The 25,797-nt window shown below is 51.5% G+C and overlaps 1 protein-coding gene across 5 annotated transcripts in view; it reads left to right on the top strand.

Moving 5' to 3' along the window:
* Positions 1-25,797, top strand: part of ASAP2 (ArfGAP with SH3 domain, ankyrin repeat and PH domain 2) — a 147,755-nt gene that overhangs the window by 105,933 nt on the left and 16,025 nt on the right. For all 5 annotated transcript variants that reach the window (XM_032496988.1, XM_032496990.1, XM_032496987.1 and 2 more), the window contains 10 exons: positions 967-1,054; positions 4,992-5,040; positions 5,121-5,287; positions 7,424-7,557; positions 15,007-15,101; positions 20,350-20,539; positions 21,779-21,864; positions 23,393-23,508; positions 24,507-24,574; positions 25,655-25,768. In XM_032496988.1, coding sequence (XP_032352879.1) covers positions 967-1,054; positions 4,992-5,040; positions 5,121-5,287; positions 7,424-7,557; positions 15,007-15,101; positions 20,350-20,539; positions 21,779-21,864; positions 23,393-23,508; positions 24,507-24,574; positions 25,655-25,768 — 1,107 coding nt within the window. The remainder of the gene's footprint in view (positions 1-966; positions 1,055-4,991; positions 5,041-5,120; positions 5,288-7,423; positions 7,558-15,006; positions 15,102-20,349; positions 20,540-21,778; positions 21,865-23,392; positions 23,509-24,506; positions 24,575-25,654; positions 25,769-25,797) is intronic.

Here is a 25,797-nt window from a genome sequence, read left to right on the forward strand (position 1 = left end):
GGATCTCAGTCCTGTTGCAATGGAGGCCACGCTCCCTCACCCTGACTCTGTGAGCTCAGCAGAGAGGGGTCTTTAAATGCAGATCTGCGTGTATCTCAATGAATCCTAAATCCAAGCTTTTACAATTTCTTGACATGGCTGGTGGCCACGGGAAGGGATAAACGAGTGACTGTAGTCTTAGGCATTTTATTTGGTCTCCAGCCACTTGGTGGGTGGGTAAGACAAGCCATTCATATTTGAAGATTTCACCAAGATTTCGCTAAGATTTCTGAGAGGCATTTTGCCATTCAGAATTTTTTTTCCCTGAAATTATCTTCTTACCCTCTTTGCTTTTTTGGACTAGTTGTGATAGTTTTTGAAATGGTCATGAAATAGCCATTTTTGGCATGTCTCTGACGCAAACGTATCATGATCTCTTATTACCACTGTGTGTGGAGGCAGGGTCAGCGGAGCTGGGGGATGTGCGTGTGAATGAGGTGGGGTTCGTTGAAACTGAATTGACGGATTGTTGGCGTTAAGGCTTACGAATTTATCATTTGTCATTATTTCAGAAAGTAGGGAAAATAATTTTTCTGTCATTTCTGTGCTGTGAGATTAGCTTCCCTGAAGGTGAGTGTTGACACTCAGGAAAACATTTCTGAGATCACCTAGAAACTGAACTTGGTGCCTGTGTTCCCAGCTGGTCAGGACAGAATGTCTCAGAGCTGTAGCCAGGGAGCATTTTGATCTCAGGGACCAGCATCACTTGTCCCCTGTCCAGGTGGGCACGTGGGCCCCTAGGTGTCCCATGCAGGGACCCCTGGGAGCTGAGACCCTGGGGACACCCTGTGCCTCTGTCATGCCTTCTACATAAAATCTGCCTTCAGAAAGCTGTCTTTGCAAACCTGTCCCTGCTGTATTTAACAAGAAGTGATCCCGTGATTTCCCATTCCTTCCGACCCATCTCCGGTTTTTGTCTTCCAACAGGCTAACCGGCCTCCTGCCAAGCTCAACCTGTTAACCTGCCAAGTGAAGACCAACCCCGAGGAAAAGAAGTGTTTTGACCTAATTTCACGTGAGTTTATTTCTCAGACGCTCTCCCGCAGAGAGATTATTTTAAACTCTTCTAGGGCATCAACCCCATTTCAAACAGTGCATTTTGAAGAATCAGTTCTCAAAGAGAAATGCCTTTATTTTGGGTGACTGCATGCTTTCCCTTCCCGCTCAGAATTGTCTGCGTGTCGGTCTCTGCAGTGGAGGACTTGACTCCGAGGACAGCCCTGCCCCACTCGTGGGTTTGGTCTTGGCAGTTCTAGGTGGCAGGGCTACAGTCAGGGGGAAGGAAGGGGCCAGCTCCCTTTCAAAGGCCATCACTAGGGATTAGGGCACAAGAGTTCTTTTATAGAGAAAAACTCCAGACCACGCATTTTGGGAAGATGGTGCCGTTGTATCTGCCTCAGTGTCCCCGAGCAGGAGATGGCTGCTCCTTCAGACGTGGGCTGGACTGGACTGCTGCGGGTGGGCGGTGCTTACTGTCAGTGAAGTGCACGCAGCAGACTTGTGCGGGAGTGATTACCGTGTCCGCCTTGCGAGGTGGGGAGATGGAGGCCCACGGTGGTTTCCGAGCTGCGGGAGGATGTTGAGCTGTGTGGTGTGTGGGAAGGGTTTGGGTTTGTTCTGTTCTACAGATTCTAGACGGATCTGTAAAATAAAAATTGACCGTATCCTCTTCCCAGCCCCGGGCCCCACTCAGTCTAGTCAGGCCCACTGGTTCCTTTACCTCCTCCCCAAAGCTCGCTCTCAGATCCTTCACTCATTCAGGACAGTGTGAAATGAGAATTGACCGCAGTTTAAAATGTGATCACGGCTGGGATTATCTACCCTTAGATGGCAATAAAAAGTTACAGTAAAAGGGAGAGAATGGTGCACTCTGATGTCAGCCAGTGGCTGGGGACACTCAGAGAGCTTGAGGCCTTTCCATTTTCTGAAGCAGTAACCCATGAGAAGTAGTGGGTGACCCTCCGGGAGCTGATGGCATGTAGTTAACCAAGCCTGACTGGGTTCTGCATGCGTGGAGGTGGGTGCCAGCCCTCCTTCTTCTGCCCCAGTCACTCCAGCACCCCTTGTGGGGGCCCCCGTTAGAGACCATGTGTGCAGAAGCATTTATTTCATGCTTGTAAACAAGTCCAAAGCATTCCCCAACCTGCACGTTTCAACAGCTGGCCAGGCACAGAGGAGGACCAGCCGGTGGTGAGCTCGCCTAACAGCTGACCGAGCAGGAGTCACCACGTCCCCCAGATGCACGGATGGTGGTTCTGTGTAATCTGGTGACGGGTGTGCGCTCTGGCAAGCGGACGTTTGTCCAGGTTCCGTCAGTGTCCTTTGCTCTAGTGGCCAGTACATAATCCTAATACATAGTACCTGCAGAAAGGGCTCCAGCCTCTGATTCCTGGAAGGACTCACTGAGTCTGATTTGAGGCACTGCTGTCAATTTGCCAGAGTCCGTTGACATCTTTGAAAAAAGCTCTCATCTCTTCTTCTTCCCAATGTCCTCCATTGGGTAGAATGAATCCCTGTCCTACACATGTTTCATTCTCAGCTAGTTTTCAAAAGGTGTTTCTCCCCTCGGAGTGTCTGTGGTGGTGATGCTTTGTGGCAGTGCTCTGTGGGTTTGGGTTGTTACGGAGAAAAGTGAAAGCCAGTCAGACCCACACAGGAGCCATCAGGGAACACGTTGCAGGGCAGGAGAGCCCTGATCTGACGAGCGTCCCAAGAAGGTGGGGGCGTGGGGTCAGGTCTAGCTCTGTCTGACTCCACCGACTGCCCAGGCTGCCGGGACACATGTCGCCTTTGCGCTGTTAAAACATTCGGGTGGTTGGAGAAATAGAAGTCAAGCTGCAGGTGCAGGCAGCGAGATGCTGTTTCAGGTGTGGGTCTCCCAGGCCCCTCGGGCCACCCTGTCCTCCTGGCCCTCACCCTGTGCAGGTATCTGGGGCTTACCAGGGAGCCCAGAAGAGGAACAGACTGACCGCTGGCCTCAGTCATTTCCCCGCGGGATCCTCCTCCACAGTCCTTTCCGCAGGCAGGGGTTCCCCGCTCTGATCAAGCAGCCAGCGGGCCTCGCTTCTCAGGTGGGCCGTCCCTGCGGCAAGGCCAGCCCTTCCGGGACCCTGTCCAACCCTCTTGCCCTCAGATTGACCCCACTGTTTGCAGACTCCAGTCCTGAGCAATTAGCCTCCCCTGGTGGAAGGTGTGGAGAACTTGGAGGTGATCCAGGCCAGTCCCCTGAGTAGGACAGGCCCACCGACAGTCGGTGACTTTCTGGATCCACGCAGAGGGTTTGTGGCCAATTGGATCCAGACCTGGGGCGGAGAAGCAGCCCTTCCCAGGACACTGTCACGTCAGGGCTCTGACCGTCTCTGCCATCTCCTCTTGGTTTTCTTCTCCCTCTAATAGCTGCTAGAAACTGTTCTTGGTTTATAGGCATCTTTAAAGTGTCCATATGAGTGCTTTTTTATTTGGAAGCTTTCACGGAGAATTTCCCCTGGTTCTCCAGCGTTCACGTGTTAGAACAGAGAATTAGCCACAGGAAATGGGTGACTTTTCTCCCCCACCCTCGCCCCCCTCTTTCTGCTTGATCTACTTGATCTGTGCCTGATCTGGCCATGGAGAGGCTCAGGGAACACTTGGAGGGTTTTAGGGCTGATGTCAGACACAAGCCTCTGGCACAGCCTGCCATGGTCACGGCTCCCTGAGGACTCTGAGATCCACTTAGTGTGCGAAGTGGCTCTGCCTGCACCGCAGCCCCTACCCCGGCCCTCCTCCAGGTGAGCTCTGCACACCAGGTAGAGGTGGGAGCAGGGAGAGCGATCACTCTCTTCCAGGATCTGGTTGCAACACCTCCCAGCGGTTCAGCTCGGCTCAGTCTCATGTTTGGATCCCAGAGAAAACCTGACCCCTCTGCCACTGGGTGTGTTTGTTTTTGCCCCTTCATCTCTCTGGGCCTCAGCCTCCTCCCGGTCAGCTCACCAGGAATTATTCTAAGAACCGAAGTGCTTGCAAGGAGTTCTAAAACCTGCGATTAGAAGATGATGTGTTTGCCCATTTTGAGGGGCACAGATGTGAAGTGTGCACCCCAAGAGCAGTCACTGCTTGTCACTGCATCTGGAGACAGTGAATCGTCTCTCTTTTTTTCTGTTTTTTAAATTTAATTTTCTTTTTTACTTTGTTTTTGGACTGATTGTAAACAGAAATTCTGTACCTCCTTCATCCAAGTCCCCCTAATACTGGTATCTTAGCACAGCTTATCCGACACTGTTGAGTACATAGTACCAACCTTAGCTGCAACTGTCAAAATCAGAAATTCACTATTGCTGCAAGGCTTGGTGACCACGAATCTTCCCAAGTTTTACCTTTTTCTGTTCTGGGTTTCTCTCCAGGACCCCACATTGCTGCTGCTACTTCATTCTAGTCTCCTACAGTCTGTAGCTGTTCTGTGTCTTTCCTTGTCTTTTATAACCTTGATACTTTTTTTGAAGATGGCTGATCAGTTTTTTGGTCCAGTGTTCCTTGGTTTGGGCTTCTCTGATGCTTTCCCACAATTGGACAGAGATTATGCATTTGGGGCTAAGAATCCCAGAAAGCTTATAAGATACACACCTTAGAAAAGGCCCTTACCATTCAAAAGGCCTTAACAATTACTTTTGGGGGCCAACTCTGTAGCAAGTTAAAAAAAAAAAGCTTTTGAAAGGGTAGTGATGGTTTTCATTGAATAGCTTCGGCTGCATCGCTTTAGACTTGAACCAAGGAGCCAGCTGGCTCTCCGATTTGCATTACAAAGCCACAGTCCCCAGCCTTGTCCCCGTGCCCCCCGTGAAGGACGGGAGGGAGGGCTTGACTGTACACAAATCATTGACCTCCTAGTGAAGTTAGGGCTGTCCCTGAGGTTAATGACAAACCGTGCGGATTACTGTCCAAGCTCACAATCGATGAAACCTCTCTTCCCCGTGCAGATGACAGGACGTACCACTTTCAAGCAGAGGATGAACAGGAGTGTCAAATGTAAGTCATTGGCAGGTGGGACCTTGGGCCTCAGCAGTTGTCCTTGGGATCTAACACAGCAGTGACTGTTACTTTTCTAGATGGATGTCTGTGCTGCAGAACAGCAAGGAAGAAGCTTTAAACAATGCCTTTAAGGGCGATGACAATACGGGAGAAAACAACATAGTCCAGGAACTGACAAAGGAGATCATCTCTGAGGTCCAGAGGATGACGGGCAATGACGTGTGTTGTGACTGCGGGGCACCAGGTGACCCAGCCACCCCCACCCTACCCCCGCCAGCTCTAGGACATTTAAATCCTGTTCCGATTCACAGAATCCATTCATTGATTTTCCCTGTCATTTCAGACACAGAGTTCAGTGCAGCCCAGCCTGAGCTCGCCCCATCGCACAAATGCTTACTGAGCTGTGTGCAGACTGCATGGGGGAACAGGGTGGGAAGATGCTTGCCTCCAGGCCCTCAGAACAGGGCTGTGTGAAGGGGCACGACAGAGCTGAAACGATTTCAGTGCTTTCTGAGAAATGAAAACAGAGCGCCCAGCGAGGTGAAGTCACGGTCATCCGGTCATTACGTTAGCCCTGGAGGCTGCAGCTCTTTCCGGGGTTTAATCCGCCCTCCTCTGTACAGCTCTGTGGGACACCTGCAGCAGCTTTAAGCCACTGTCTCGTCTGTGACCTGGAAGAGCCACTTACTTTGTTAGATGTCAGTTTTCCTGTCTGGAAAGTGAAGGAACCAGTTGGGATTGTTCTGGGGGCCCCTTCCAGCTACCACATTCTGTGAAATGAGATGTTTTCTTTCTGTGTTTTGATGAAGCCTACTGGGGCTTCCTTTTTAATGGACCCAGAGTATCTTTATAGATTTTAACACCAGTCATTTGAAAAGTTTAAGGAGTTGACTTATGTTTGTCATTAAGATGGAATGCTATGGGGGCGGGGTCAGGGGAGCTGGAGAGTACTGTTTTCTGAGCATTTGTAAAATGAGAAAGGTTGTGGCGTAGTTAGGATGGTCATTTACCTTTTCATTCCTCTAATTCTGTGACAATTTCTACTCAAAACAAACACCACAGAAATCGAGTAGAAGTTGAGGAATGCCACGGTGTTTCTGTTTCCCTGGAGGCTGTATTTGGGGATAATTTGAGGAATTACTTCATGGGGTCTTGGACCATTAAAACACGTCTCTGGCAGGAGATGAGGTGATGGCGGGGGTCGTGAATCCTGCTTTTTCTTAGATGAGCACAGTGTAGTGCTTGGACTTTTAAAACACTCTGAGAGAGAAGTCAGAGCTATGACATCTTTGTTTTAAAATGCTAAGACTATGCAGGTGATGTAAAAATGTACACTTGTACCTACCAAAAGCATGACACAGTCGATACAGTAGAAAAGGTCTAGTGAAGTGAAAAATCCCTGGTGCCCAGAATTATTTCCTAACTTGAATAAAACTTTTGTAACTTGAACATTTAAAAAATAACTTCACAATTAACTAGTGACTACAGTTGCAGTATTGACTTGCTATGAGTTTCTGAGGGAACTAGTAATTCTAAAGAGATTTGTACTTCTGGACTGTGATCACATGCCCAAGTGTATTTTCTTTTGAATTCCCTGTGTTCAGTAAATTCAGCATTCATCCGTCAAGCATTTATTGAGTACCTACTATGTGCTTGGCACATGGTAGGATGCGTCAGTGAGTAAGAAAACAGGCAGTGCATGCAAGGAGGCAGGGCTGCAGTGCAGCTCCACAGCCTCGAGCAAGACCCTTCACCTTTCTGAGCACAGTTGTGAAGACACCTGCCCTGTTCGCCTCCAGGCGCTCTTGCCTGCACTAAATGAGGTATTATATGGAAGCACCTGCAATTTCTGAAGCTCTGACAATTCGAGCTATTACTACTGCTACCAAACTGCTGAACACAGAGCTTCGGCACATCACTTTCAGCATCAGCGTGTAGGGCGTGTTCTCTGTCGGTATTATCAGCATCTTTGGGAACATACAGGCGAGTGTGTGTTAAGACTGTTCCCCATGTAGTACTAGACTGGCAGACGCCGTTCCTCTCGCTTCCCTTGGCTGGTACAACCAGGTTGGTCCAAAGACCAGTGGCCACTAGAGGGCGCTGTGTCCCGTTTATTCTTGTGCTCACAGCCCCGTCCCTTGAGAGTCCTTGGTAAGTGAATGGAAGGATGGACAGGTGGAGCCGTAGGAAGGGGAGGGAGGACAGATACGTACATATGTGTGTAACTCCGTGGTAATTGATGAACGAGGGTTCCTACTGCATCTAGGATCAAAACAATGCTCACGATGAATCAAAACTCCATGGTCAGTAACTATGTGAGAAAAAATCTGACCCTGGCCCTCTTCTTACCAGCTCCAATCTTCCCTGTTCTCTTTGGCAGACCCTACATGGCTTTCCACCAATCTGGGCATCCTGACCTGCATCGAGTGTTCTGGAATCCACCGAGAGCTGGGGGTTCACTACTCAAGGATGCAGTCCCTGACGTTAGATGTCTTAGGAACATCAGAGCTGCTGGTAAGTCTCAGATCCTTGATTTCAGAGTGAAAACAAATGAGTTGAGAGCTAAGTTTTAATTTTGGCCCTGGAGTCCATTTTGGTTACTTAAAATTCCACTGGGCCGGTAGCTGTTGGTATTTGCCAGGTGAGTCTGGGCAGTGAGAAACTTACTGGCAGCTCCTCCTCCTCAGCTCCTAGCCGGTAAGGGTTGCAAAGCTTCATTCTTTGCAATGAATCAAGTGAAGTAAACTCAAAAAGGGGCATGGAAACTGATGTAAGATTCTGGAACAAGTTGGTGGCAGAGTCCAGCACACTCCAGTCACCAAGTGGTGCGCACGCCCAAGCACGGAGACAGGGAAGGACTCCTCCCTGAGTCATCAGCCGATTTCCTCCAAGTCTGCAGTCACCACCTGGCTCGAGCCTCCGGTATACCCCGCCCCTTATTGTCGCCTTTTCGGGGAGAGATTGGTCTTTGCTTTCTCCTGCCTTTATTTCTAAAAAGTCTCTTATTCTCAGTTCAGTGATAACACGTAAGCCATGCAATGCAGATTGATATTAGGCAATTGCGGCATTTTCTGTGAAGTGGCTTTCAGAGCGTCGAGACCGTGGCCCCATGAGAAGCAAGCACATCACACCTCGGCCGTGCTTTCGGGCCCCTAAAACACGAGCGCTTTGGACGGTTTTCAAAGTCTGTAACTGCTGGTTAGAAAGCAGTGTTTGATATTCTCTCTAGAGGTAGCTGAGCCTTGGACAGTAAATATTAAGTGGATATCGATTGCCACTGATTTTCATGTCAAGAGCAATAGTCTTGACAGAAGATCAGTGGTTGTGGTCAGTAGACCTCTCCAGAGGCCGAACAGCTTACGGCTGACTACCCCGGATCCCGCGTGTCTGAACTGGGAATGCACTTAGAACCGTCTCCTCCAATCCTTCCAGTCTCTCCAAGGAATTCCTTCACGGTCTTGAAGGACAAAGCTGGGAGAAACTAGAGTGGATTCTGGTAGCCCAGTTAGCAACCTCCCTGGTTACTTCAAGTTCAGAACTCAGCTGGCCTCAGCAGGACCCAGGCAGTACGTCCCTGGTTACACGCTGCGGTTGCAGTTAACGTCATCTTCCGTCCAGCCTCCGTCACGGAGCTGTGTGTATACAAGCGGTGTCCTGGGTGACTGATGGTGGTGTAGATTTGAAGTTGTCACTATATTTTCAGAGACGCACAGACTTCTTCTTGGTGAGCACCGGCAAACTGGGGCAGCTACGGTGCTCCCCTACTGGTTTTTCAAAACAGTGGGACGTGTTAAGTGGTGTGTGTGGAAGTGATCGCTGCTGATTGTGGGCGAGGCACTTTGCAGAGAGTTTTATGTGTTTTAGCTCATTCATTCCTCACCCCAGCCCTGTGACGGGGGATGTACTGTGCCCCTGTACAAAGGAGGAACTGAGCTTCGAATGTTTGGCAAGACTAAGGCTATGGAGTTATCAAAGCACCGGATCTGGGCTGGGGGCCTCTTTGATCTGATTTCAGAGCCCACGCTCTTAGCCCTTGAGGAGCCTGGGATGCAAGCTGACCTTTGCGGTGGGTTGTCTCACCCTGTGGGAAGCATTTAAACGCCACTGCTGTCCCTCCTCATCCCCCATCTTCATCCCCAGTGAATGTTCAACAGCCAGCTCTCTGGGAGGGAAAAAAGCCCTGCTTTGTAGTCTGCCCAGTCACGGGATGTAAGTAATCCCACCGCTGACCATTTTTGCGCCGCAGTGTGAATTACTGAGCCTGCCATGGGAAAGAGAGGTTTCCTAGCACGTGTTATGTGGTAAGTTCACCACAAATGCAGTGATCGTAACTTCGAGACGTGGAAAATAGTAAGATGTAGGAAAGTAGGAAGTTATGAGTGCTTATTACTTTGTTTTTAGTGTAATTTATTTGATCATGAGTTTATCTGATGTAATTTTTAATGATGGCTATTTAACAGTTAGCTCATGTAAGCTGGTAGGAGCCTGATGCCAACACATCTGTTAACAGCTGCTAAATTTCTGTGTCTCAGAAGTTTAACTGTGATCCACGCAAGTCTGTTGCCTCCTGCACAGGGAAGCACCAAAGGCAGGTGGAAAGGATGAAGTGGCTCTGACCCCCAGTTCAGATCTTCGTTTCTGTCGCCCGGAGCCTGTCTCTGTATTCTCATAGTTTGACCAGCTCTCAGCCACTCTGGAGAAACCAGGCAGAGGCTGCTCAGTTACTATCTGCAGATATTTCCGAAATCTCATCTCTGCCACAGCTTTAGACTCTCCCTTATCTAAGCCTCTTTTCCTCAGTGGTTATCAGAAAACAAAGGGCAGAGGCCCTCGGCTTGCCCCTGACCTCTGCCTGTCTGGTCCTCCCCTCCCCTCCCCCAGCCCCATCGCTGTGGGCCTGACCAGCCCCATCGCTGTGGGCCTGACCACCCCCTGCTCCTCAGCCGTTGGGTAAGGCGGTGGATGGAGAGTGTGTGTTAGTCGTTAGTATCCTTTGTAAATCATGAGAATTTCAAGCCTTCTTAGAGTACCTGGTTATTTTATTTTACTGAGACAGTCAGATGCCTGGACAAAGGATCTCCTGAAGGCTGTGTGTGTGTGTGTGTGTGTGTGTGTGTGTGTGTGTGTGTGTAATTACGTCTGGCACGTAGCAAGAGCTATAAAGTATTAGCTATCATTATCATCTCCTCCTCCAAGATGATTTTAACAAAATCCTTCCAGAAAAATGACCCTCATGTCCTGACGTGTGAATCCACAGTGAGGCCCCACCCGGACTGTCTGCTCTGTTTGTGGACCTTTCATGTTCACAGAGCTGTGATGTCCGGCTCTTTGACTGGTTTGTTCCTCACTGTATGTTTTCTTGTGTGGTGGATGTTAATTAGGCTCCTCGTACTCTGTTAAAGAAATAAGAGGGTGAACTGGAAAATAACTTCCCGACGCATCCACGGGCACAGGCTAGGCGGAGCTGCTCTCCAGAGCAGTGTAAGGGCCCGCACCTCAGGGATGTGCTGTGACGGGAGAGGGGCTTCTGAATGGCCCGATGGAGACGGCGGTCCATGAGCAGGAGTTTTCATTTCCTGGCTGGCATTATGTTCTAAATAAACACGCTCACCCCATAAAATGCCGCTCCTGCCCCCCAACACGTCCTCCCTGTGTACCTCAGGATGAGTCTTTTGCTTAATTCTGAAAATCATTTTCTGCCGTGGAGTTTGTAAACAGTTTTCCCTGATGGTGTGTTGTGGAGATTTCACCATTTCCTTTTTAATTTGTTTTTGTTTCAAAGCATGCTTGATTTCCATGTTAACTGAGTGGATTTCCACAGCACCCGTGAAGGTGGCTGGTTAGCAGTCACCGTTTCTTCCCTTTGCCTGCTTTTAGAATCGCTTCTTATTCAGTGGAAAGACACTGGGGGAATTGACGTATTCATTTGATTAGTTCGTGGAAGCTGTGCCATCTTAACTACTTTAACATGCACCCACTTAATATCCTTAGATTTTAAAGCAAATCTGCTTTCAGAAAACCTCCTGATAGCCTAGATTTTAAAAAGATAAATTTCCTCCTTAACATCGAAGATTATGATTTTAGCTCTGATTTTCAGGTCATGCATAAAACAGCACAGTTGGTCCTAAGGTTCCAGTATCATGTGATCAATTTCACATTATAAGTGAAATTAGTAAAGGAAATTTCAACATTATGGAATTGAATTTGAGTCAGTAACTTAAAAATCTTCCATTGAAAAATAAGGTTAGACCAAAATACTGATTAATTATAAGCACTTGTTCAAGAAGAATTCAGATTCTTTAAAAATTAAATACATTTTTAATTAAATATATTATTTCAGTATACATGCAAAGGCAGAAAAACAGATTATATTTTGTGTATTTTTCTCTGTGACACCTTTGATAGTGACTATTACCTGTTCTCCTGTCTGTCAGTCATCTTACATCAGATGCCCCTAGAAAGCCAATCAATTCTGCCTATTTTTAAAATAAAATCAAGTCTTTAAAAAGCTTTAAAAAAAAAAAGGGTCAGAAATCCTCAGGAGCACGTACTGTTTTGTGACTTTCTCCTGCCTCCCTTCTCATGAGGCTGTTAACAGGCCTTTCAGTATAAAGTCGAACTGCCCACAGCCAGACCTGGGAGAGGGAGCGTTGGGGGGAGCCGCCCAAAACCCGGGGCTTCCTTACAGACTATACTGCTGCCTCCCTGGGACTGAAATAAGGCCACTCAGGATGCAGAGAGCAGCAGGAAGCGTGGAACCAGCCACCGTTCATTGAGCAACTACTACGCTTCAGGCATTGTTGTAGGTTCTTTGTGTGATACCTAAGCTAAAAGAGAGCTCCATTTAAAAAAATGAGGTCAGAGCCTGTGTTCTCGTCTTTTTTCTTAAACCACAGCCCTGAACTTCTTTTCACCACAAACCCTATCATAAAAAATTGAGCACCAGAACAGACATACACGTAGGTGATATACAGCGATATGTGTACGACTTACTAAGAAGTGTGTTATATACTTATGAAATATATCAAAAGAAGAATTTTTAAAGACTCGAGTGAAACATCCACGTTCTTCCACCCGCCGCAGAGTATTGTGGAGGCAGCAATGGAGCACTCTGCAGTTTCTTCGCTCTGCCTTCAGAGCCAGGGTCCTGCTCCTTCACGTCCCCGGGGCCTTTGTCATCCATTTGTGTCTTAAAGGCGTGCCTTGCGCTCTAAGCCTTCCAGCCTCCTGGGATCTGAGGGTGTCCTGTAGACAACATCCCATTTCCTACCTGAATTGGGAACCACTTGAGAGATCAGAAGTCTGGTTTGTTGTTGAAAGCAGCCCAGCTGGTGGACCTGGTTCACACATGCGGTGACAGCCGAGCCTCAGACTGGGTCTCGCCCACCCAGGCGGGGGCAGGAGGCGCAGACCACCCTGGTGCTGCGTCTCGGGGGCGCCTTGTTCTTTTCAGCCCCTCTGGTGGGGGAGTCGCTTCTCTCACGTGCCCATTCCTCTCCTCCGGGGGCACAAAGACAGGATTGTCATGGGAACTGGTGTCCCTTCACGTGAAAGCAGGGGACAGGAAGTCCCCCAAACTCTGAACGGTTTCTAGAGAAAATCTAGGTCCTTTCTGGCTCAGCGAACCCTGCGAGGGTAGACGCTCAGGTCTCCAGGAACACTTCTCGTCCCCGTCCTCGGGGCGCTCAGTGCAGTGAGGGAGCCGCGCTCTCAGGATAACCCTGCAAGGCAGGTGTGGGAGTGGTCGTCCCTCCCGACCAGGCCCTGCTCTGCTGGCTTCCCCTCGCGGTCTCCCTTCCTGTAGCGCTCAGTCCAGCCCTCATCACAGAGCCCTTCCTTTCTTTTTCATCACCTCTGTCTCATCGCACCAAGCCCCCGGAGTGGGCCCATGTCCTGTGCCCGGATCCCAGCGCCCCTGAGGGCTCTGTGTGCGTTCCTGGACTGATGGGGGCTGGGCCCGCTCCCCTGAGCAATGCAGCACTTACACGCCTGACTCCCCCGGACCTGCCGTGGCCGATCTGCCTCGGCACAGCCCCCGGTTCCTGGGCCCGTGCCTGGGAGTGGAGGGCATGCGTGTCGGGGCTGTTTAACCAGCCTTCCTGCCGCCGTGGCTCCTGCCCTCCGGGCCTGCCAGGCCCCACATTTTCTCCTCACGACCCTGCAGCCTCCTTCTGCAAATGCTTTTTTTGCTTTTGTTCGTGGTTCCAAAGGGTTCTCTGCAGGCCGAAATATTCACTGGAACTTGATGAAACTGAGAGGCAGCGCATCTCTGCATTGACGGGTGTGACGCACGGATGTGGTGGCTCCCTGGACCAGCTGTCCCTAGTAAACCAGCCAGGCCCAAGCAGAAGGGAAGCAGCTTTCCGATTCCGGGGAATTCTCCTCGCCCCCTCCCCTCTGCCTGCAGACTGGGAGGCTCGCAGGGCGTGCGCTGTGGCGTGTTCTGTCACCCACTTGAGATCACATTGCACTGAAAGAGGGGGCATTAGAGCATGCCTGGCCCTAAACAGGGGCCTTAACACTGAGGCTCAGTCTGGACCTGACATCAGGTCCCCATGAAATCCTGGGGGTGTTGGCTCCGTGGTACGCTGCGTCACCCATGTGGTGTGCCACCCTGACCGTCCGCCCCGTCTCCGGGGAAGCTGCAGTGAGGCAGCCTGGGCTTGTGCCACACAACATTGCCTGGAGGCTGCGAGGCCGAGACAGGACCAAGGCAGAGCTGGTTAGAGCTTGGTGCTTTGGGCCTCCAGAAGCTCTGTTCACTTGCCACGGACAGGGTAGAATTAGGAAGGCTCCTCACCCAGCTGTTAGGCTGTCCTGCGTGTTTCCCCTGTCCTCGGCCTCCCTCACGATCCCCTCACTGCTTCCTGTTACTTGCCACCAGGAAGTTCGGCCTTCTCTGACCCAGATCCCTTTGGCTGTTCCTTCAGCCAGCTCCCCTGGAGAGAAGAGGCAGTTGGGGTGCAGCCTTACCTCCCAGGACATCCCCACATAATCCCCACTCACCCTTTGTCCACTGACTCATTGAGAGTAGAAGCGTCAGAAGGTCACTGCCCCCACGGGATCATTTTCAACATGGAAATGAAAATGTCTGTTCTCTGTGGAGCACTGGGCTATGTGCTCCCTTTCGGTTTCTTTGTTTCGTTCGGCATTGAGTCTGATCTCTGATGGCGCTCCTGGTCGCTCCAGATCCGTGCATCTATGCAGGAGAGCGCCAGGTGCCCCACGCAGGGCAGCCTCAGACAGACGTGACGTTTACGTCTCAGTACCTGCTGCATGAAGCATGTGCCCGTCCTCAGTGAGCGTTAACGAAAACGTGTTCATTTCTGACAAGCCAGAGATTTGCTCAGCACGTGAGGACCTTATGTTGGAACAGGTACATTCTTAGTGCGTTAGTTTAGTGAACGTTTTCATCTGAGTTACCCCATTTTCCCATTGTTACAACCTGGCAATGCAGGTATCATCCCCATTTTACTATTAACAAGTCGAAGCTCAGGTAAACTGACTTGCTTGTGGTCACAGAGCCGGTAAATAAAACCATGATTTGAACCCACATTTTGATTTCCTGGCCCAGCACCCTCTACACTGGGTGAGCCCCCCTTTTGCAGGTGTAGGTAAAGGGTGTTAGATCTCTGAGTTTCAGCTGGATCTCCGGGGTTCTGAGGGTGAGTTGCGGGGAGAGGATGGAAACTTGAATTGGGCCAAGTTTCTGCTCTGCCCTGCAGGTCCTCGTGCAGGGAACGCTTTATAAGAACACTCCCCTGTAACAGGCACACTGCTGCTTCTCTGGTTTTATGGGTACCTTTGGGGTTTGGGTTTTGTCCAACTTCATTAAAGGCAAACCACTTTATTGTTCTATTTCTTAGTGGCCATTAAATAAATCATCAGATGTGCAAGTGCTGTGTAGCAGTGGAAGGTATTATTAATAATTGAGCACCCTGAAATGGACTTTTGTTTCCGCAGCTTGCCAAGAATATTGGGAACGCAGGCTTTAATGAGATTATGGAGGGCTGCCTTCCAGCCGAGGACTCGGTCAAACCCAACCCGGGCAGCGACATGTAAGTACGGGGCTGGCTGTGCTGGCATACTGATCAAAGGTTGGCCTGGTACCTGGGCCCCCACAGGCAGGGGAATAGCAGGTGTGGGTGCGTCTATTGTTGCTCCTTGAGGGAGGAAATCAGCCTAAGGTGTTTTTTCTTAAGTCACTTGAACCTTTTTATGTGTCCAAAGTGAAATTTGGTGTGGCGGTTTTCCTTAGAAGTCGCAGGAAAGGAGGTTGGCAGATCTTGTGAGCGTCGCCCTCTGCTGGTGGTGTGTGGGTGCACCCTCGCCTTTCTGCCTTGGGGGGGGTCGTCACTCACTCTCCCCGCCCGCCCCCACCCCTGCCTCTGAGAGGTTAGTTCTCACAGAGACAGGATTATGTCTCCTTGTCTTTCCCAATGCCCTTGCAAATGTGTGTTGTTTCCTTCGAAGAAAATTTCTGTTTTTGCTTTAGTGTTGACACAAAACGTGATTAAGCTTTTGTGCCTCATTGTGCATCTAGCTGGCCCTGGAGGCAGCGCTGACAAGAGGAGGATTTTCTGCCTGTCTTATCACACAAAGCATAAATCACCCCAAGCACCCTGGTCCTTGAGAGAGGCGGATGGGAGACCAGCTGGTCAGGGCAGTGCCTGGCCTGCCCCCTGGAGACCCCAGCCCTTTTCAGGGTGGGTGGCCTGTCTCTGCATGAGGGCTGGGTGGTAGGATGTCAAGGGGACAGCCTTTCCCTTGCAAATGGCCTGAGGTTGAGCTGCTGGCACAGCTTTTTCTGGACAGGGTGCAGCGGCTTGGAGAGTGTTACAAACGTGTAGGTCCAGCCTTTTGCAAAAGCAGAGAATGCAGATTTCTGTAACCATTGTGTGGGAGCATCTTTGGAAGAGGAAGTTGCAGGATCTTGTTCTTGCACGCTGGGGTGAGGTGACTTAATACGGTAAGGGCGCTCCGACAAACTAATGGAAGGAACGAGTACCCTGTCCATTACACACCCTCACAGGTGTCAGCGTCCGCGGCGAGGACTGGTTGGTGTTGCATTAGAGTCAGTTCATGGTTGAGTCCTGGAGCAGAGGTCTGTGGTGTGGTGTTTCCTTGAGACTGGATGAGGTGTGGATACCAGGTACAGGGCTTACAGTTACCATCCTCTTCTGATGAAGATCTAAGTTCCAAATCTGTCTCTTAAACCAGATCTGGAGAGGCATTACAGGACACAGAAAGTCGCATCTTTACTTGATCGTGGGGGCTGGGCAGGCTCGTCAACTTCCCCGAGCCCTTTTCCTCTAATAGAAACAGAAGTACAGCCGCCCCGCCTCAGAGTTGCTGGGATGCACGTCAGGGGTGAGGAGGTCCGCATCCCATATTTGGTTGGCAGTAGCAGCCCTGCTTCCTCACCATGGGCGACAGGGCAGCACACACGCCCTGCGCTGATTCCACACACCCTGGAAAATTAGGGTCCTCCCAAGTCAGGCTTCAGCTGGAGAGTTACCCGGGGGTGAGCTGACTCACGAGAAGGTCTGTTTAGGATGGGAAATGTCGTGGTCCACTGTGATACTTACTGTCTGATGGACACCTGGTCTCCCAGTGAGGGGACGGGTCTCCCGAAATGCTCTAATATTGATCAGCTTTGTAGCTGATGATAACGAATTTCTTCCAAGTACCATGGGATACTTTGTAAAAGCAGAGAATTGGTTTATTCTGGGGCTAGATGATTCTAAAAAATGAATACTGTCTGCTTGGGGCTTTTCAATACACATGTTCCATCTGCATTGAGGCCCCTCCCCCAAACCTTGTCACAAACGAAAAGGATGTTTACTCCTCTCCTTTTTTTTCCAAATGAGGGCAGATGGCCAGTGTGAAGGCAGCGTGCCCCCTGCCTTGATACCTCCTCAGGTGAAATTAGTCACTGGGCTCCTCTGCTCCTTGTAGCATTTAGCTCTATTTTAAAACATTTCTTCCCATTTTATATTACACCTAGGTATTTACATATGTTTTTCTAATGAATTGTATCGTACTGGTTTTTTGTATTTCCCACCATAATATGTTATTTGTGGTGGGAAATACGTATGTAATGAATCAACAAGTCCAAGGTGAAGTCAGCTCTGTGGCTGAATAAGCTACTGTTTTACTTCCAGATTAAAAGGCGGATACTGCTCTGGCTTTATCTCAGAACAGCACACCATCTGCAGATGAATCTGTTGAAAGGGAAGCCAGAGACCGTCTGGTGGCCTGTGAATCCCCAGATGGGTTTGGGGGTTGCTGAGAGATATAAATAGGCGGGAAGCAGGGAGCAGCCAGATTTGCGTCTGCTTACAGAGGTCGGAACTGTTCTTCTGGGATTCAGGGCCCTCAAGCATGCCCTGTCCTTTGCAAGTATAAGGTGCCCCTGTTTCTGAACACATGCCAAATGCATTGTTACATTCAATTCATTGCTTTTCTCCAAAAGCCTTAGCCTTTCCCAAAAAAGGCGGGCAAAAGGGAAATCACACTGGTGGAGTGAACTTCCATGGGGCGTGGTGTTGCCTAAAGCAGATCTGGACTTGTGCTTGTGTAGGGATGACCTTCAGGCCACAGGGCCCCAGAGCCCTGGGCAAGCAATGCTACACTAAAAAGTAAGTGTAGGGTCCAGTTTCTCTCTTGCTCCTTCCTGGGGAGTTCACCCTGTGACCGCCCCACAGCAATTACTGAAACGGCCTAAACCCTGCTGCCCGTCATGAGAGCCCTGTACGGTTTCATTAGGCAGCCTGTCAGTTACCAAGCCTGACAGTCCCCAGGAGCAGCCTGCACTCCACGCTGTGCCTGGAGCCCCGCGAGGAGAGCTCAGCCCAGCAAAGCAGGGCCACCCTCAGAGCTGGCCAGCTGCCGGAGGGGACGGTTGAATGTTGACAGCACTGTTATGAGGATCAGATGAGGTGGCACATCTCCACTCGCCCACAAGCCCACAAGAACTGTCCATGTGTGCAGAGCCGGGGAAAGTCCATCTGCACAGTTCACGCGGGTCTGAGTTTTATAAACACCCAGGCGGTAGATCTGTTAGGCAAGGTAGGCAGTAGTGGTGTTTGCCACCCCTGGGGGCGTGGGCTTGACCTGCCCGCCCCTGAACCCCGGTGGGCTGCAGCCTGCGTGGGTTGACGTGAGGGCTTGGGTGGTAGGAGCAGGTGCGATGGGTGCAGCTCTGGCAGCCGCGGTGGGGCGGTGAGGTAGTGAGCGGTGCCTCAGCCGAGAAGAGCTGGCCGGGTCCCCTCCACCTGGGCCACCTCCTGCCCCTCTTCATTCCGTGCTGCTGCAATAATCACAGCCGGTGTTTCCAAAACCCTGGGCTAAATGCTTAAATACATCATCTCGTGTAATCCTGCAAAGCCCTGCAAGCAGGTGTCCTCACGACAAGAGGTGTAGTAGCTGGACTGAAGTCACCCAGAGAGGGAGCGAGGAGCTGGGGTGAGACCTAGCCATGTGACTGAGAGCCAGGCCTGAGGACCGCGCTCTGAGCTGACCACCAGCCTAGGGGGTGGTGGTGGGGAATTCAAGCCCCTCCTTTGCGTTCACCCTCCCCTTTCTGACCTTGTGACGTTTCAGAGCACTTTGTACTTTCTGGAAGAAGGGGACGGGAGAACTCTGGGATCCATCCTATCATGTCATTCTCTCTACATCTCTGGTAGAGCCATCAGCTCAAATTAAGATTTTGTGTTTGGAATCTGGTTTTCCCTGACATTCTTTTTTTAACAACTTTTTCAAAATCAATTCACATACTATCCAATCCACCCAATAAAGATATAGCTCACTGGCTTTTAGTATATTCCCAGCTGTGCACCCGTCACCATAGTCAAGTTTAGGATATTTTCATCACCCCAAGATGAAACCCTGTACCTGTTAACCACCCCCCAGCTCCGTCCCCTCACTCCCCCAGCCCTGGGCAGCTGCTCGTCTGCTTTGTCTCTCCAGCTTTGCCTGCTCCGGGCATTTCACATAAACGCAAGCACACGTGTGCTCCTTAGTGTTTGGCTCCTTCCGTTCAGCATAACGTTTTCAAGGTCCATCCACCTTGCAGGCGGTGTCAAGGCTCCATTCCTTTTTGTGGCTGGACGCATTCCGTTGTATGGACACCATGTTGTGTTTATCTGCTGATCGGCTGGTGGGTACTGGGTTTTGGGGGGGTTGTGTTTGTTTTTGAGTTGAGTTGTAGGCAGTTTAGTTCCTGGTGTTTGCTGCGTTGTTCTTTGAAACTCATGCCTTGTCATGAGCAGCATTTACTGCCCCTCAGAAGTCGTGTTGGTTTTTTATTGTTGCCGTTGCTGTTTGTTGAATTTCCGTGGAATAAAAGGCAGAGTCCTCCAGGCCAGGAGCTGCTCTTCTCCTTGCTCCCCGTCTTCCCAGTTCATCAGTACTTTCCCAGGTCCTAAGGACCTGCTGTGAGCTCAGAAACACGTCAGCTCTTGGGCTTCTCACGGTCCCTGAGGGTGTAGGTGCATATTCGCACAGATAAGAAGACTTGAGGCCTGAAGAGACTGCATCCTCCCCCAGGGTCGCACTGTCACTCTGCGGTGGGGGTGGGATTTGAGCCCGGGCTGCTTTGGGTCCCTTGGAATGGCTGCCACTTCAAGCTCCTTGGAGAGGTGGGGTCTGCAAACGCAATGCCGTGTGAAGGCCAGGAAACAGACCACGAAGACAGGCAGGCAGCTCGTTTGGTTCATGGGCCTGTGGTGAGCCTGTCTGCCAGGCACGGTACCCACAAACAAGAGGACAGTCTTCCCCTCAAAACTGAGGACAAAATTTGTTTTCATCTCTCTGCCTTCCTTGGTACCAGCTTCATCCTGTGTCTGGCTTCTTTGTAGTCAGGAATAACTACTGTCCTTGAGGCCATGGAGAGAGAGAAATAATTTACCATACAGAGGGAGAATCTCTTCTTAGCAATCATAGCCAAAGTGTTGATTTTCTTTCTGGTTGGACTGGCCGGTCACATGCCCTGTCCTGAATCAGCCGGAGGTTTCTAGCCCCTCGACCTGGCCCCTTGGCCTTACACCTGGGCCCTGATGCCACTTGTCTTGGCACCTGGAGGGTTTCCAGCCTCTTGAAAGGACAGGAGGCGGCAGAGTGACTGCAGGTGCTGCGGGGGAGCTGTGGGGCGCCTGCTTCCCGCCTCACACTTCCCTGCTGGTGCTTCTTATTACAAGGAGAGTGGGGCAGGGTTTTTTTTAAAGTAGTTATAGATGAATAGACATTCTGAGTATGCTTGAATAGAGGCCCTTAATCATTCACAAGGCAACTGTGTGATTTCAGGAACGCAAGAAAGGACTACATCACTGCCAAGTACATTGAGAGGAAATACGCAAGGAAAAAACACGCGGATAACGCAGCAAAGCTTCACAGCCTTTGTGAGGCCGTCAAAACAAGGGATATTTTTGGATTACTCCAAGCGTACGCTGATGGTGTGGATCTCACAGAAAAAATCCCACTGGCCAACGGACATGTAAGAAGAGACGTGAAAAAGTAAAAGGGGGGGGGGGCTTGGAGAGGCAAGGCAGTGTTACCGGAAATGCTGAGTAGTGTTATTTCCCTGAAAGATGGCAGTGAGCTCTGGGGAAGAAATTAGGGCTGATTCTTAGACCAAAAATGGATGGCAGCTCTGGGAAGAAGCCATCCATGGGGGAAGGGAGCGTCTTCTCAGAGGCCCACGCCCTGGAGAGAAGCCCTGTCTGCCGAGGGCAGCACAAGCACCTCCCGGGCCTGTGGGGAGCTGGCAGCCAAGCCTCAGCTGCAGCTCCCGAGGCCACGCCGGGAAGGAGACTCAGATTGGGCCTGGTGCACAGCTGCCCTCCTCGCCCTCCTCCCTGGGGGAGCTTTGCTGAGAAGGTGGGGTCTCACGGGCAGGGCCGGTCCGCAGGAAATCCCTGGTGTCACGGCCCATGCGTGTTCTCATTCTCTTCCCCGGGTGCGCTCGTGGACGCACATAGGGCCGGTGTCACCCTTAGCAGCTGAGCACGCTGTGTGGAGCCTCAGTGTTCAGTGATGGAGACTAAGTCGAGGAACCCCAGCCGTGGCGCCCAGGGCCAAGCATGCTCCACTCCAAGCAGTACTGTGGGGGCACGAGGGCTGGCCCGGGCCGGCAAGCAGGCAGGGCAGGTCCGGGCAGAGGGCCTCTCTCTGCCCCGTGCCCCCTGCTCTGTGGGTCTTTCCTCGGCCTCCAGCCCTCTCACCCACCCACCCGAAACAGCCCTTGTTTTGTCTCTTCTCCCCCGCCTGCCAAAACTTAGTTTCAGAAAAGGCAGTGGCGGTCCTCTCCTCCCTCGTGTGAGTTGCAGACAGGCCAGGTGTTAGCGCTGATGGCCTTGGATACTGTAAAATACAGAATGAGAACCTTTAACCTTGTAGTAAAAATGTACATTTATATTTATCCAGGGAGCAGGTAAGAGGCCCGGGGAACCTTCCTGGAGTCTGAACGGAGACCACTGTGTACAGGCAGCACCTCTTGTTGCTGATTCAGGGACAGAAAGAGTGGGGAACTTTGCGACGAACTTTGCAGATTCCTAAGGGCAGAGTTTGCCATGGAGATTAAAGGGGGCCCCGGGTATCTTAGAGATGCGTTTTTTGAAGGAAAGACTTAAGAGACTTTTGGAAGAAGACTTTTCAAATACACGATTTCACTCATGTCGGACACAAAACTGAGTGCCCCCCTTGGAATTCTGGAATGTTTCTGTTTGGTCTTCAGGAGCCGGATGAAACTGCCCTCCATCTTGCCGTCAGATCCGTGGACCGGACTTCTCTTCACATTGTGGACTTTTTAGTTCAGAACAGGTAGGTGTGCTGAAATTAGGGGAGGTGTTTGATTTTGTCCCCTTAGTGTTCCTGAGGAGGGAACCAGGGGCTGCCTCACTGCTTCCGTCTTGCGGCCAAGGTGCTGGAATTGCCCCAGGTTGGATATGAATTACGGGACAAGAAAAGCGCTGCTAGGTGTGGGGTGTTCAGTGCAGTCCTGAGGAAGTCCTGGGGTCTGAGAAGGGAGACCCGTCCTGGGATCCGCGGTATCTGGCTTCTAGCGTCTTGGACTCAGTGAGATGCCACGTCGATAGGTCTGCTAAATTCTCAGCCCCTAGAAAGTGGCCCCTGTCTGTGGCCCCCGCAACTACCCTGTGCACAGGCCCTGGGCTTGTCCTGTGAGGTGAGTGTCCCACGGGATCCAGGCAGGGCCCCCGGAGCAGAGGGAGGGAAGGGAGGGAAGCAAAGATCTGAGCTGTAGCTGCTGGCAGGGCCTAGGCTGTAAATCACACTGGGCTGTGGGCGTTTTGCTTGGTTGGAGAAGCTGTAATTTTAATTAGAAGTTGCCTTTAGAGAAGACATGCGGGGGCAGTGTCCTCCGTCCCCAGTAGTCCCATTTGGTACGTTTGGCTTCACTTGGGTATGGTGCCTGCCTGGTGCAGAAGGCCAGTCACGAAGATCCATTGAGGTGTATCTTGGCGCCCTAATCAGGTTTTTGGGGTGGGGGGTGGCTGGAGAGGGGAGGTACTGGTTAAAAGCCATGGAGATTGCTCCAGATGGAATGGAAGATTCCAAAGTGCAAAACAAGGGAGTCTTCTGCACTTGGTGTCTTCTGCCTTTCCCTCCCATTCCTGGGGGGGGTGGTGAAGATGTGGACAGAGGGAGAGGAGCCTGGGAGGCAGTCGGCTCCTTCCTCAGGAGCCGAAAGTTCACTGGACATCTGAGGGCAGCTGCTCAGACCACCCTGTCCCCTGGTGGAGCCTGAGTGCCTGCCCAGCGCCTGGAGTGTGGCAGGGGCTCAGTGACTCCTGAGTGGTGCTGTCCCCCTCTGTGCAACTTCTCAGACAGGAGAAGGGACATCCTGGTTTCTTTTCTAACAGATGGAAGCAAGAGTAGAGGACAAATCAGAAAGGAGGCTCCTTTTTACACTGAAAAGTTAGTTGCTTTTAAAAAAAGGAAACATAGCTGGTTTCCTCCTTATAAGAGCAATGGGTGTCACCTGATGGTCACTCTGGTGTCCCCTCGTGCTGTCCATCCCCAGAACAGTGACGGTGGCCGCAGTCCCAGGGCTGCCTCCACCAGTGGCTTGAGTGGCTTGTCTTGGGATCACCTGGTCTTGTTTTGTGTTGGAAGAACCTTTGTCTCCTCGTGGTTCCCTCTCAGCCTGTTTTCAGGGCAGTCCAGGGCAAGCCAGCTCAGAGGAGCCCGGGGACTCTGAACTTTCAACTTTGAACCCTCCGTGACTCTGATCGCTTGCTGCCTCTCCTTCTCACGTGCCCAGTGCCCTGCCTGGGCATCCCTAGTCCTCTGGCCTGTGGCTCACTGTTCCTTTCTGTGTCTGCGCTAGTGGGAACCTGGACAAGCAGACGGGGAAGGGCAGCACGGCCCTGCACTACTGCTGCCTGACCGACAGCGCCGAGTGCCTCAAGCTGCTGCTGCGGGGGAAGGCCTCCATCGGGATCGGTGAGCTGCCTGCTCCTCTCCTGCTGGTCCCATGCCTGCTAGTGGGAAGGGCCCAGGCCCTGGGCTCTGTGCAGAGTTGGGTAGTCAGTCCTGCCCAGCAAGGAGAGGGGCCTGTTCTGCAAGGCTGCTGCGGTCTCACCTATCCTGTGGTCTCCTCCGCTGTTCCGCAGACTTGCCGTCACGTGCAGGCAGGCGTTCTCTGGGTTCTGAGAGGCAGCCGTCGCAGGTGCCCAGGTGGATCAGGTGTGGGCATCTCGCCCTCCTGTTCATGCCCCCACCTGGGATCAGACTTAACCCCTCACTGGCTCTGGGTTGGCATGTTTACCAGTGGGAGACACTGTTCACTGCCCCTCCTTTCACTGGCCCCGAGCCTCCTCCACGAGGAACCCTCGGTCTGCTCAGCCTTCATCCTCCCTCCCCAGCGGCTCTCAGACACACAGCCACTGGGCGCAGTCTAGCCCGCGGGCCAGGAGGAAGAGTTTTGGCAGAACTATTAAAAAGAGACCAAAGAGCATGGAAAGAAGGCAGATGCCTGCTTCAGAGCCAGGTTGTTCTGTGTTTCGTTAATGAGTCATCAAACCTCATTGACTGAGGCTTATTCAGAAGAAAACACACTTAGCAGGAGCTGTAAAGTCTTCTGCAGTCAGATGCCCGGAACTAGGATTACAGCGCTTTTGGTTAGAGAATTATCCTGAGCTGCTTCATTCCACGACTTACACTTTGGATATTTATTTACATTAGTTGGCTTTTTGACTGGTTTTATTTTTGTGAGTAACTCAAGCTTTATCTGTTGAAATCTTACCGGTTAGACGCTGCTGCCTGCTGTTCTGGACGGTTACAGGGCAGTTCGGCACCAACTGGGGCAAACGAAGGGGATTTCATTAGTCGTGTTCAGTGTAATTTAGAGCTGCTCTGCTCTGTCTTTTTAAATTGCCTCTTGACATCAGACCTTTGCTTGTTTTTGCCATAACATGTCCTTTGGTCACCCCACCTCTCAGCTAACGAGTCAGGAGAGACCCCGCTGGACATCGCCAAGCGCCTCAGGCACGAGCACTGTGAGGAGCTGGTGAGTCCCCGGCGTGGACGGCCGATCGGTGGGGGCGGGGAGGCCCTGGGGGTGCTCTCTGAGCCCCGAGGTAGCGTCCTGAGCACATCCCAGTGTCCAAGGGGATGGCTTGCTGAAAGTGTCCTGGGGAGCCTTTAGAGAGGTGACTACCCGCCTGGTAGCGACACTTGGACCCTGAGTCAGTATTTGCTGCTGGGACATGTGGACGTGGCCCTGGCGCTGTCTGGGTGGGTGGAGCAGAGGACCGCCCGCGTCCGGCAGACCTGGGTGTGCGGTGGGGCTCCGTCCTGTGACTTGGGAAAGTCACGCCAACTCTCTGTGCTGTTGCCTTATTTGTGAAGTGGAGTCAGCGGTGCCAGTCTGCCAGGTTGCTGTGGGGGCTGTTGCTGAACTCGGTAAAGCAGGGGGCACATAGTAAGTGCTCAGTGCACAGAACCACCAATAGGCGATGCTGTGGAGCTGCAGGATGAGTAACCGGTGTTACCCTGTCACTGTATGTCCATTAACTCATCTAATCCTGAAAATCACCTTAGGACGTTAATTAGGAGGGCCTATTCTTACCCCGTTTTACAAATGAGGAGACAGCTACAGAAGTGCTAAGTAACTTGCCCAAGACTACACAGCGACCATCTGGCTCTGGAGAAAATTAACCCCTAGTGTGCCAAGACACCCATTTATTTAATGGACTAACTTCTCTCCTCTGCGTCTTGAGTGGAGCCAGCTGTCTGCCTTCCTGGAGAAAACAGTCATTCACATCACGTTCCTCAGGGCTTAATTCTCTCGTGCTGGTCAGGAAAGGCGGGGTTATTGCAAGCTTTAGAGCGCAAGCACCCCTGGCCTGCAGGCTGCAGCTTCCCTGCTTACAAGGCTCTAGATGCAAGCTGCTGGGTTTGAGTCTCACGGTTATCTGTGGACTAGGGTAGGTGCTTAACCTGACATGCAGCGAATTAAATAAGCCGACCTTGGACGGGGGCACAGGTTCTCTGCCCGCCCAGCTGCCTCTTGGCCATCTTGGTGGACATCCGCTTTACAAGGCCCAGGATACGAGCAGCATCACTGACAGCCTTTTGTCGTCCTCAGCTGACCCAGGCCTTATCTGGAAGGTTTAATTCCCACGTTCACGTCGAGTATGAGTGGCGGCTGCTCCACGAAGACCTGGACGAAAGCGATGATGACGTGGATGAGAAGCTGCAGGTGGGTCCAGCTTGTGGCCGAGAAGAGTT

The sequence above is a fragment of the Camelus ferus genome, chromosome 15 (assembly GCF_009834535.1).
Source record: "Camelus ferus isolate YT-003-E chromosome 15, BCGSAC_Cfer_1.0, whole genome shotgun sequence".
Lineage (NCBI taxonomy): Eukaryota > Metazoa > Chordata > Mammalia > Artiodactyla > Camelidae > Camelus > Camelus ferus.